Source organism: Myotis davidii, unplaced genomic scaffold, assembly GCF_000327345.1.
Source record: "Myotis davidii unplaced genomic scaffold, ASM32734v1 scaffold1611, whole genome shotgun sequence".
NCBI classification, from domain to species: Eukaryota; Metazoa; Chordata; class Mammalia; order Chiroptera; family Vespertilionidae; genus Myotis; species Myotis davidii.
The window spans coordinates 1-12,782 of NW_006283011.1; the positions used below are offsets into that span (position 1 = coordinate 1).

Consider the following 12,782-nt stretch of genomic DNA (forward strand, 5'->3'; position numbering starts at 1 on the left):
TGTCTCACCAGCTGAGCAATTTCGCCAATTTGGTGTGGGTGTTATTCGTAGTTTCAGCTGCTCACTCCATTCGCTCCGGGACATGACCTGGGACGCGTCTGCCTATATCGCCGTCATCTTCTTTCTCCCTGTGCATGAAATTTGTGCACTTGGGGGGGGGGTGGGAGTCCCTCAGTCCAGATTGTGAGGGCTCAGGCCAGGCCTAAGAACCCCACCAGTGCATGATCGGGGCTGGGGAGGGACGCAGGAGATTGGCCAGCCAGGGATGGACTGTGATAAGGCTCCAGGAAGTGTCCGGTCCATCTCTCTCAGTTCCAATTGGTGGGACCCCAGCAGCAAGCTAACCTGTCGGTCAGAGCATCTGCCCCTTGGGGGTCAGTGCACATCATAGTGAGGGGGTGAGCGGCCTTAGTATATCATTAGCATATTACGCTTTGATTGGTTGAATGGCCAACCAGATAACTGGACACTTAACATATTAGGTTTTTATTATATAAGATCACGTTACATATCACCTTACTTGTGTGGGAAATTTGAGCAATGGTGCTATTGTTACTGTATTCCTTGGCATCTCCTTTCTTGATGATTGGGCTATATATTGAATATTTTCAATCTGTAGGCCATTTTGTTTTCGATATTGTTGCCATATCTTGTTAGGATTTTAATAGATTCAGCACTTGTGTCTTGAAATAATTCCATTGGTATTTCATCTACTTCTGGTGATGTATTTCTTCTCAGTACTTTGAGAGGAGCTTTTACTTCATTTTCTAGAATTACAGGTTCTTCCTCATAGTAATGTTCCTCAAAGGTATCTGTCATTCTTTTGTCTCTTCTGTATAGATTTTCAGTATATTATTTCCACCTTTCCTTTTTTCTCTCTTAGCCATATAGTGTGTTTCCTTGTTGGTTTGTTCAGCATTCCTAAACTATGTTTGAATTTCCCTTTAATTTTTTAATCCTCTGATAGAGATCTATTTTTCCTTTTTTATTGTTCTCTTCTATCTCTTTCTCTTTCTGTGATAATTTTTGAAAAAGTGAATGCTGGATATGAACCCTACTTTTGTCACCTTTTACTTTTGCCTTTCATCGGTCTCTAACAATTTTTAGTATTTCTTCCATTACCACCTCGATTTTTCCTCCTCCTTTTCTTCCTTCATTGCTTTAATTTTTCCCTAATATTTCCAGTTTTAGTCCACCGTTTTTCTGGTTTTTGGTCAGTGAAGTTTAACAGTGCCAATTTTTTTTTAAATGTGGACTTTCAATCCATCAGGCATGTTATTTACATTTTATTTTTTTAGTGCTCTTCTTTATTTTTACTCTGTTTGATATTAACAGTTTATGGTCAGTACCACAGTTTGCTCCTGGTCTTGTTTTGGCAGAAAGAATACAGCTTCTCCTGCTTTCAGTTATGTAGTCAATTTTATTTCTTTATTAGCCATCCCATGATGTCCATTTATACAGTCATCTTTTTGGTTATTAGAAGCATGTGTTTGTGATGGACAAGTTATAGGTTTCATAGAAATCTGCATGCCGATCTACTTTGTTTCTTAACTCCTAGGCCACATTTTCTGATGACATTTGATTCTGCTTTATCTCCTGCTTTTGTGTCCAGTCATTTATAATTATCCAACGTCTTGTTTTGGTGTATGATAACATTCTTCTTGGATCCTTGTGTAAAAGCTTTCAATTTTGCCCTGGCCGGTGTGCTCTGTATTTAGAGTGTTGGCCCACACACTGAAGGGAAGGAATGAAGGGATATACCTGAGTTTCAGGTTGGATCTCCAGCCCTGTTGGGGTGGATGTGGAGGTAACCAGTTAATGTATGTCTCTCACATCTGTTTCTTTCTCTCTCCTGTCCCTCTCTCCCTCCCTTCCACTCTCTATTAAAAAAAAAAAATCAGTGGAAAAAATTGGATGAGAATTAACAGAAAAAAGAAAGCTTCCCATTTCATCTTCTTCAGCCTCTGTAGTAGAAATGTAGATTTGAATGATTGTTATATTAATTAGGTTTCTTGGAAGTCTGATAGATATTCTGTCAGACCTTGCATTGTAGCCCCTAACTTCATGTGCTCATCTTGCCTAAGTATTAAAGCCACTCCCTGTCTTCTGAGTTTGTCATTTCCAAGTAGAACACTTTGTAGTTGCCCAGTTGGTAATGTTGCATTCCAGTTCCCTGCTAACTGCAAGCATTGCAGTGTTTAGACATTACATTATTATATTTCTTGTTTTTTAATTTTTAGCTTACCTTAGTTCATGCTTCTCACATTCCTAGTTCTGATTGTATATGCTGTGCAGCATTGTACTGTTCCTTTGCCTTTGTGCACATCAGCTGGTAGATGTCATTTTGGCTTTGATCTGGTTGTGTCATTAGCAATAATGCTCTTTTCTAGTAACTTGACTGGTTTCCGATTTGGGAGTCTCATCTCTCAGCACTACCTCATATTTCAGTTTGGACTGTCTTATTATATTATTTTCAAGGTAAAACAAAAAGTTTAACAAAAAGAAAGAAGGAAATGCAATAGTGGCTTACCACTGCCTTTGCATTGTGTGGGTCTAAACCACAGGTGCTTGAGTCCCAATCACCAAACACATATGAGATGTAAGGGCCCCTGTGGGTATTTGTAAAGTATCTACACTAATAAAAGAGAAACATGCAAATTGGTGTCACTTTGCTACGCCCACCAGCCAATCAGATGAGCATACAAATTAACCCAACAAAGATGGCGGTTAATTCGCATACACAGGCACAGAACTAAGACTGAAGACAAAGTAGAAGGAAGCCAAGCACTACAGAAGGGAGCGAAGCTGCGGAGAAACAAGTGGGGTGGTGGAGGCGGGAGCGAAGCTTCGCTCCAGCCGCAGGAAGCCCTATTCTTGCAGGAATCTTCCTGCAACGGGCCTCTAGTCCTTTTATAAGAAGGTATTTTGTATTTTACATCCTCAATAAGAAATGCCTGTTGTATACTATGAATACATGTATTTTGTTATCCTATATAATAAAGAGGTAATATGCAAATGGTCATTACACTGTGACGGGTAATGACCAATCAGCAGGACAGCAGGGCAGTGAGCTACAAGCGGCATAGAGCTACAGGAGGGCAGGGCACTAAGCTATCTGTGGCAGAGAGCTACAGGGGGGTGGGGCAGTGGGTGGAGAGCTACAAGCAGCGGTGGGCGGGGCAGCCAGCAGAGGCAAGTGGCAGCAAGCTACTCATTCACAAATTTGCGTGTAGGGCCACTAGTATTTATATATAATTGTACATAATTTCGACTTTTTAATCTCCTTATCATTGAGCATTGAAATTTTGAATTTTTTAAAAGACAATTCCATCATAGAATTTTTGTTTTGTCTGAATCTGGCTGGTTTCTCAGTAAATTTATTATATTTTAGAACGCAAATATTTTCATGGTTTTTAGCATCCTTTGGTATTTACTTGGTTTATTTCTACCAAAATTTTAGATAATTTTTAAAATAATGCTAAATACTTTTCAAGTATTTTTAGGCATTTTCCACAGATAATAGATCTTGACAAAATTTTGTCAATGTTTTTAAAAGATACTTCCACCAGGTGTAGAATTTTAGGGTGAAACTTTTTCTTTCAGTACTTTAAAGATGTTGCTCTACTGTCTTTTAATTCGCATTGCTTTGAATGAGGAAGCTATCATTCTTTGTTTTTTTACATAATGTATTTTTTTTCTGATTGCTTTAAATTCTCTTCATTATCGCTGATTTTTAAACAACTTAATTATATGTGACTTGGTGTAGTTGTCTTTATGCTTTTTGTGCTTGGGGTTCATTGGACTTCTTCAATCTGGGTTTATAATTTTTATCAAATTTTAAAAATTTGACTCTTCAAGTATTTTTTCTGTTCTTCTTTCCTCCTATTGAGATTCAGTTACAATTATGCTAGGTGGTTTGAAGTTGTCCTTTTTATTCTTAAGTATTTATTTTTGTATTGGAAGTTTCTATTGCTGTGTCTTCAAATTCACTAATTTTTTTCTTTTACAGTGTCTAATATACTGTTAATTCAATGTAATGATGTAGTTTTTATCTCTAGAAGCTGGTTATATTTTCCTTGGTCTTGATCATGCTCAGTCTATCTTTTAACTTGTTGAGAATATGAATTATAGTTAGAAAAACTGTTTTAATGGCTTTATCTACTAATTTTACAATTTATACTATTTCTGCATTGCTTTTAGTTATTGATTGATAGATTGATCTCCTGTACATTTCTGGTAATTTTTCTACTTCTCTGCATGCCTCATGTTTTATTGGATGCATGCTGGATATTTTTTTTATTCTCAGAAATATCATTGAGATTTGTTCTGGACCTAGTTAAGTTACTTGGAAACAATTTCATTCTTTCCAGGCTTGCTTTGTTAGATGGGATCAGAGCAGTTTTTATTCTAGGACTAATTTTCCTATTATTAAGTAAGTATCCTTTTGTACTAATTTTCCCTATTAGTAAGTAAGTATTCTTTTATACTGATTTCCCATGAATTAGAAAATTCATGAGTTATTATTTTCCCACTTTCACCTAGATTCCTCACACATAGAGGCTGATCAGTATTCAGCTGTATATTCAAGGGACCTTCTGCAAATCTTTGTGTTCCTTTCTCTGTGGTACTCTGTCTTGCAAAATTTAGCCACCTGGGCTAGGGTCTTGCCAGACTCTCATGTCTGTCTTCCTCAACTCATGGAGACTGCTGGGGTCTGCCTGGCTTCTTCCTTTCTTGGCCCTGGCCCACAGCGGTCGCCAACCTTTCGGATGTCAACGGACCACCAGTGGTCTGTGGACCACCAGTTGGCAACTGCTGCTCCAAACGTTTCCTTAATATCTTACCAGGTAATAAGCGAGGGTAGTTAATTGTAGGGGTCAGTTTCTTCTCTCTCAGGAATCATTCTCCTGTGTTACCTGATGTCTAAGTGTTTTGACAACCATTGTATTTATTGTTTGCCTGGTTTTCTAGTACTTCATCTTGGCCTGAAGAGGCCTAAATTTTTCGGTAACTAGAATACCCTTTTTACCTCACAGAAATGAGATTGTATCATATATACTATTCTGCAACTACATTTTTAAGTTAATTATATATCATAGAGGTCTTTTTATATCAATTTATGTTGTCATATAATTGTTTTAAATTGCTGCACAGTAGCATTCTGTTGTATGATTTTGCTGTATTTACCTAGTCTTCTGTTGACATTTAAGTTATATCTGGTTTTTAACTATTTTAGTCAATGCTATAATAATATTTCTGTACCTATGACTATGTGTATGTGTACTACTAGTATTCAGGGATAAATACCTAGAAGTAGAGTTCCTAAGTTAAAAGGTTATATGCATTTTTATGTTCAATATATAATGCCAAGTTTTCTTCCAAAAAATTACATCCACTTAAGTATTTGAGAATGAATGTTTTCCTTTGCTCTCACCACTGAGCACAGTAACCAGGGCAGAAATGATTTTTAAAAAAATATACATTGCAATATCTACCTCTCTCCCCTCCATCACCACTTTTTCTGTTGCTTTTTGACTTTGTAGTATTTTTTGCCTCTCAGGACTTGAGTTGTTTTTACAGTTTAAAATATTATGCAACTGCATTATTTTTAAAGTTTTTAAAATATACGTGCATATTATAGAGTAGAAAGTGAAAGTCTCCTGTCATATCTATTCTGTTCTCCAAGATAACTGTGGTTAACAGTTTGATATGAATCTGTTTAGACTTTGTTGTATATAACATGTATATACAAAATACATAATCAGCTATCCTCCTCCTATATAATAAAAGGCTAATATGCAAATCAACCAAATGGCAGAACGACCGGTTGCTATGACGCACACTGACCACCAAGGGGCAGACCCTTAATGCAGGAGCAGCCCCCTGGTGGTCTTTGCACTCCCACATGGGGACCGCTGCTCAGCCAGAAGCCCTGAGCTGGGCTCACGGCTGGCGAGTGCAGCAGCAGTGGTGGGAGCCTCTCCTGCCTCCGCAGTAGTGCTAAGGATGTCTAACTGATGGCTTAGGCCCGTCAGTCCTAAGGGATGTCCTAAGCCGGCAGTCAGACATCCCCCGAGGACTCCTGGACTGCCAGAGGGCACAGGCCAGGCTGAAGGACCCCCCGCCCTCGAGTGCATGAGTTTTGTGCACTGGGCCTCTAGTTTATGTATAACTTTATTGTTAACTTAATGTATTTTATTGATTTTTTTTTACAGAGATGAAGGAAGAGAGATAGAGAGTTAGAAACAATGATGAGAAACATCGATCAGCTGCCTCCTGCACACTCCCTACTGGGTATGTGCTTGCAACCAAGGTACATGTCCTTGGCCAGAATCGAACCTGGGACCCTTCAGTCCGCAGGGCGACGCTCTATCCACTGAGCCAAACCGGTTAGGGCTTTATTGTTAATTTATATAGGATATTATTTTGAATGATTTCCTCTTTTCTTTTAATAATGTATTTTTGGCCGAAACCGGTTTGGCTCAGTGGATGGAGCGTCGGCCTGCGGACTGAAGGGTCCCAGGTTCGATTCCGGTTAAGGGCATGTGCCTGGGTTGCGGGCACATCCCTGGTGGGAGATATGCAGGAGGCGGCTGGTTGATGTTTCTCTCTCATCGAGGTTTCTAACTCTCTATCTCTCTCCCTTCCTCTCTGTAAAAAATCAATAAAATAAATTTTTTTAACAAAATAATGTATTTTTGAGTCTTCTGAGTCAGTTCAGGTAGATATGCCTCATTTATCTTAACATCTTATTAATGTTATAGTGTGTGTGTGTGTGTGTGTGTGTATATATATATATATACATGTATATATATATATATAGATATATATACACACACACATACATACAGATTACTTGTTAGCCTGTATCATATAGATAGATATTTAGATTCTTTCCAGTTTTGCTCTGTTACAGTGTTATAATGAACATTCTTGTAAATCTTAGTTTATATTTTCTATTATTTCTGAGGTATGATTGCTAGATGGAATCTTGCACAATCAAACATTATGCTTACTTTAAATATTGATAGCAATGACTAATTATTCTCCCCTAATACTTTATCAGTTTGTACTCTAGTTAAGATATGAGAGTGCTTCCTTCCCTACAGTCATGTCAACATTTTTTGATACTAATCTTTTAAACATAATTTTATGGGTCAAAGTGATGTTTGTTTTAACATTCTGATTAATACTGAGGTTAAGGAGTATACTCTCTTACTCATTTGTTTAGAATATTTTTCTATTGGGGTTTTGGTCTTATTTGTAGAATCTCTTTATATTATGGATATTAATTCCTCTGTATAAAAATTGCCAATATTGTCTTCTAGTTTGTCCCTTGCTTTTGTGTATTTTCTTCATTAAACAAATGATAGATTTATCTATCTTTTCCCTTAGAGTATATGGGTTTAGTGTATTATGTTTAAACATATTTGTTCTAAGGCATATATTTAATGAGTTAGGAATTTTTTTTTGTTCGTTTTTGCTGTTATTCTTGTTTATCCTTAATAACTTTTAATGAATAACCTAATTTTTCCTAGGGTTATTTTTAATCTGTATGATCATTCTTTTATTTACAATTCTTATTTGGAGAGAAGTGCAGCGAGAATAGATAAATTTCTGAATGGTCTCATGATTATGAAGTAGGATGTTTAATTACTTTTAATGTTCTGAGTTTAAGAATATATAGTTGCATATTAAGGTAGACCCGGGTGTGTGTATATGTGTGTGTGAGTGAGAATTTATATATGGTTTTCCACTCCCCTGAAATATCTATGTATGTCTTTATCTTTTCTTTCCTTTTCTAATTATTTATCAATTGATCAATTATGGCAGCCTGCCTTATACCAAGGGTTATGCCAAAAGGAGGGATGCTTCTTTTTTTTTTAATAGTATATTTCAATTGCAGTTTACATTCAATATTACTTTATATTAGTTTCAGGTATACACAATAGTGGTTAGACAATCATATACTATACCCAGTGTTCGCCAGATATTTCCAGTACCCACCTGGCGCCATACATAGTTATTGAAATATTTATTGACTATATTCCCTATGCTTACTTTACATCCTTGTAACTATTTTGTACTTCTATATTTTATTTTTATCTTTTAAAAAATATGTTCTTACTGATTTCAAAGAGAGGAAAGGAGAAAGAGAGAGAGAGAGAGAGAGAAACATCAATGATAAAAGAGAATTACCTTTTGCATACCTCCTGCATGCCCTCTACTGGGGGTCAAGTGCACAAACCTGGCATGTGCCCTCACCATGACCTCCTGGTTCATGGGTCAATGCTCAGTCACTGAACCACATATACTGGGCTCTTTTGTACTTCTTAATCTCTTTAGCTCTTTCACTTCCTCCCCTCTGGCAATCCCCAGTCCACTTTTTGTGTCTGTGAGTGTGTTTCAGTTTTGTTTATTTTCCACATGTGTGACCCCATGGTATTTGTCTTTCTCTGACTGGCTTATTTCACTTAGCATAATACTCTCTAGGTCTGTCCATGCTGTTGCAAAGGGTAAAATGTCATTCTTTTTTTATGGCCAAGTAATGTTCCTTTGTGTGTACTAGGTGTACCAGTTAATATTCTGGATTTTTTTCAATAGATGGAGTTATATATGTTGCTATATATGCGACTTGATATGTATGCTATTTTGTTGTATTGACAGCAAGTTTCAAAACCTCATATGTCAAATTTGCTGAAGGTGTTAACATCATAGATATTTTTATGCTTAAAAATGTTGAATTTCATGCCAAATAAAGAGCATTTGTGGGAAGTTTTAATTCATTACTTTATTTTAAAGAAAAGTGCTGCTGCTGCTGCTGCTGAAAGTTATCGTATACTTCGGGAAGCTTATGGCGAACATGCTCCATTTCAAGATACTTGTGAACGCAGAAAGTCTTTTTTGCATTGAATTGTGACTGGCGATGAAAAGTGGACTTATTTTGAGAATCCCAGATGCACAAAATCATGGGTTGATCAACCAACAACATTGACTGCAAGGGCAAATCACTTTGGAAAGAAGACAATGCTCTGCGTTTGGTGGGATCTGGAAGGTGTGGTGTAGTATGAGCTTCTAAAACCAGGTGAAACGCTTAGTACTGATTGCTACCAACAACAAATAATCAATTTGAACCACGCTTTGATTGTGAAACAACCAGAATGTGCCAGAAGACACGGCAAAGTAATTTTGCTTCATGATGGTGCACCATCACACACTTCAAAACCAGTTAAAGACATGTTAAAAGATCTTGCCTAGGAAGTATTAACCCACCCACCATATTCCCCAGACCTTGCTCCTTCAGATGACCAGTTGTTCTGATTGATGGCACACATACTTTCTGAGCAGCACTTCAAAACATTTGAAGAAGTGGAAAATTGGTTCTCTGAATGGTTTGACTCAAAACAAGAAAAGTTTTATTGGGATGGTATCCACAAATTACCTAAAGATGGGGGAAATGTGTAGTTAACGATAGACATTACTTTGAATAAAGTACTTTTGATGTTTCTCTTGAAATTACCATGTTTTCTTTGATTACAAATCTGCCATTATTAACTGGTTACATTAACCTATGTACAACAACTTTTTGTCCATTTGGATTGCTTCCATATATTGGCTATTGTAATTACACTGCAATGAACAAAGGGGTGCATATGGAAGATGCTTTTTAATTAAGGGTTTATGGTCTATTTGGGGAGATTACATATATATATATATAAAAGCCTAAACGAACTTTATAACCAGTCGCTATGACGTGCACTGACCACCAGGGGGCAGACACTCAATGCAGGAGCCACCCCCTGGTGGTCAGCGTGCTCCCACAGCCAACCTCCCCCTGGCTGGTCTGCTCGATCAGACCTGATAGAGACTAGGTGAGATGGGCCCCAATGGGCCCCGATCACCAGCCAGGCTGAGGGACCCCACCTGTGCACGAATTTGTGCACTGGGCCTCTAGTTATGATATAAGAGGATTGAGAGCCATAAAAAAGGCTTAATGAAAGAGGTGAGCCTTGAAGCTGGATGTTTTAGAAATGTCCAGGGTTATATATTTTTTATCTTGGTTTTTAAGTTTCATGAAGGTAGGCTTAATATATCAAGTGGCTACTTGCCCTCATATTAATTGCTTAAAATATTGAAGAGAAAATCATCTTTATCCTATGCTGTCCTCTAGTCTGCCCTTGTTTAGAGCTTTATCTAAAATTATTTGTGATTTGATGTTAGAGATGATTATGTGAATAGTCCAGAGTGCTTGTTGATTGAAGAAGCTTCTGTTAGTTGAACACTCAGGATTCATTAGTTATAAAATCGAAGATGTAAAATATCTTGTGATGTTTAGTATGCTTAACCTGAAATAGTTTTAATTCTCTGTGACTTATTTTTTTGTAGAGCATGGGCCTGGAATTGATATATTTACACCTGGTAAACCTGGAGAATATGACTTGGAAGGTGGTATATGGGAAGATGAAGATGCTCGGAATTTTTATGAGAACCTCATTGATTTAAAAGCTTTTGTTCCAGCCATCTTGTTTAAAGATAATGAAAAAAGTTGTCAGAATAAAGAGCCCAACAAAGATGATTCTAAAGGTAAGTTATAGAGGACAAATTTTTACATTAAGTGCTATAAAAATTAGTTTCAAAATATTATTTGTAAAAAAATTATTTTTTAGTTACTACTTTTAAAAATATATATTTTTATTGATTTCTGAGAGGAAGGAAGAGGGAGAGAGAGAAACATCAATGATGAGAGTCATTGATTGGCTGCCTGCTGCATGCCCTTTACTGGGGATCGAGCCCCCAACCTGTGCATGTGCCTTTGACCGGAATCAAACCTGAGATCCTTGTCTGCAGGCTGATTTTCTATCCACTGGAGTCAAACTGGCTAGAGCTAGTTACTAGTTTTATAATGTGAACCTTGACTCATTAGATTAAAGGCATGGCAGAATAATATGGAATGGAGTTTGATATACTTTCAACAATGTCAAAACAATTTAATGTGAAATAATTTGAATATCCTACCTAATAAAGAGGGATAAGCTAATTGACCCTCATGCCATCACAAAGATGGCGCTGCCCACAGCCAATAAGGAGGGAATATGCTTATTGACTGCCATGCCCTCAAAGATGGTGGCACCCAGTCTCCTCAGCCTCGCCACGTGTCTGTCTCTGGAGTCCCCCAGTCCCTCAGCTCCCCAGCTGGCCAGGGTTGGCCCGAGGCACAGGCAAGCCTCAGATGGCGGCTGCCCAGCTGCCCAGGGCCGCCTGAGGCTCAGGTAACCAGGGCCAGCTGAGGCTTGCACTGCCGGCAGTGGCAGCAGCAGAGGTGTGATGGGGGCGTCACCTTCCCATGATCGCCGAGTTGCCTCCTGCCTCTGAGGGCTCCCAGACTGTGAGAGGGGGCAGGCAAGGCTGAGGGACCCTCCCTCCAGTGCATCTATTTTCATGCACCGGGCCTCTAGTGTTTGTTTATAATAGTGAATTCATGTGAGTTCTTGATGAGATCTAAATTTCCCCCAGTTGGATGGTTAGGGACAGTGTTAGCTCTTTAGTACTGTTTAAGTGGAATGCTCTTTCTAGGTTAGATATCCCTCTTTGTGAGGAAGAACTACTTTAGAAAAATCACAGGTTTTGAGATCGTCAGTATGGTGGAAGGTCTTGAATGCCAGTCAAACCATGTTTTCTAATGGTAATTTTGTGAAACCATAGAGATGAAGAAGCGATGGAAGGGTCTGGTGATGGATTTGGAGAGAGAGCAGATAACTTTTTTAAAAGTAATTTTATATTCTGTTGTATTTATTAGGGAACCCATTTAAAAAATAATAGCTACTAATTTTGATTTAGTAATCTCTTTGTGCCAAATACCATTTTAGCACTTTATAATATACATAAGAATTTATTTAATTCTCATAATATTGTTATCCCTGAGGCAGCTATTATTGTTATCCCTATTTTTAAGGTAATGAAACTGTGGCACAAAGAGCTTACATAATTACTCAGGGTTAAATAACTTAATACAGCTAGTAGATTTGAAATTTAAGCCCTGTCAGTGATTTGTGCTCTTTTTTCTTTCCGTTTTTAAAATATATTTTTATTAATTTCAGAGAGGAAGGGAGATGGAGAGAGAGATAGAAACATCAATGATGAAAGAGAACCATTGATTGGCTGCCTCCTGCCCTGTACTGGGGATTGAGCCTGCAACCCGGGCATGTGCCCTTGACCAGAATTGAACCTAGGATCCTTTAAGACTGCAGGCCAATGCTCTATCCATTGAGGCAAACCAGCTAGCGTGACTTGTGCTCTTTTAAAAAATATATATATCTTTTTATGGATTTCAGAGTGGAAGGGAGTGGGGGAGAGAGAGAGAAACATCAGTGATGAGAGAGAATCATTGATCTGCGGCCTCCTGCACGCTCCCCATTGGGGATTTTACCCATAACCTGGGCATGTGCCAAGACCGGTAATCAAACCTTGACCTCCTGATTCATAGGTTAATGCTCAACCACTGAGCCACACTGGTTGGGCGACTTGTGCTCTTAATTGCTGCATTATACTTTTTTTCAAATTATCTTAAGATTAGTAACTTTTTTGTTTTATACTATAACTAGAGGCCTGGTGCATAAAAATGTGTGCACTTGGGGGGGAGGGGGGTCCCTCAGCCCGGCCTGTGCCCTCTCGCAGTCTGGGACCCCTCAGGAGATAATGACCTGCTGGCTTAGGCCTGCTCCCGGGTGGCAGAGGGCAGGCCCAATCCCTAGGTGCAGCCCCTGGTCGGGCTCAGAGCAGGG

At 38.3% G+C, this 12,782-nt stretch overlaps 1 protein-coding gene across 1 annotated transcript in view; it reads left to right on the forward strand.

Moving 5' to 3' along the window:
- Positions 1 to 10,386: 10,386 nt before the first annotated feature.
- Positions 10,387 to 12,782, forward strand: part of LOC102758860 (regulator of nonsense transcripts 2) — a gene marked incomplete at its 5' end in the record, with an annotated part of 86,134 nt that continues 83,738 nt past the window's right edge. Inside the window, one exon of the mRNA XM_015562047.1 lies at positions 10,387 to 10,584. Within this exon, the coding sequence (XP_015417533.1) occupies positions 10,387 to 10,584 (198 nt within the window). The remainder of the gene's footprint in view (positions 10,585 to 12,782) is intronic.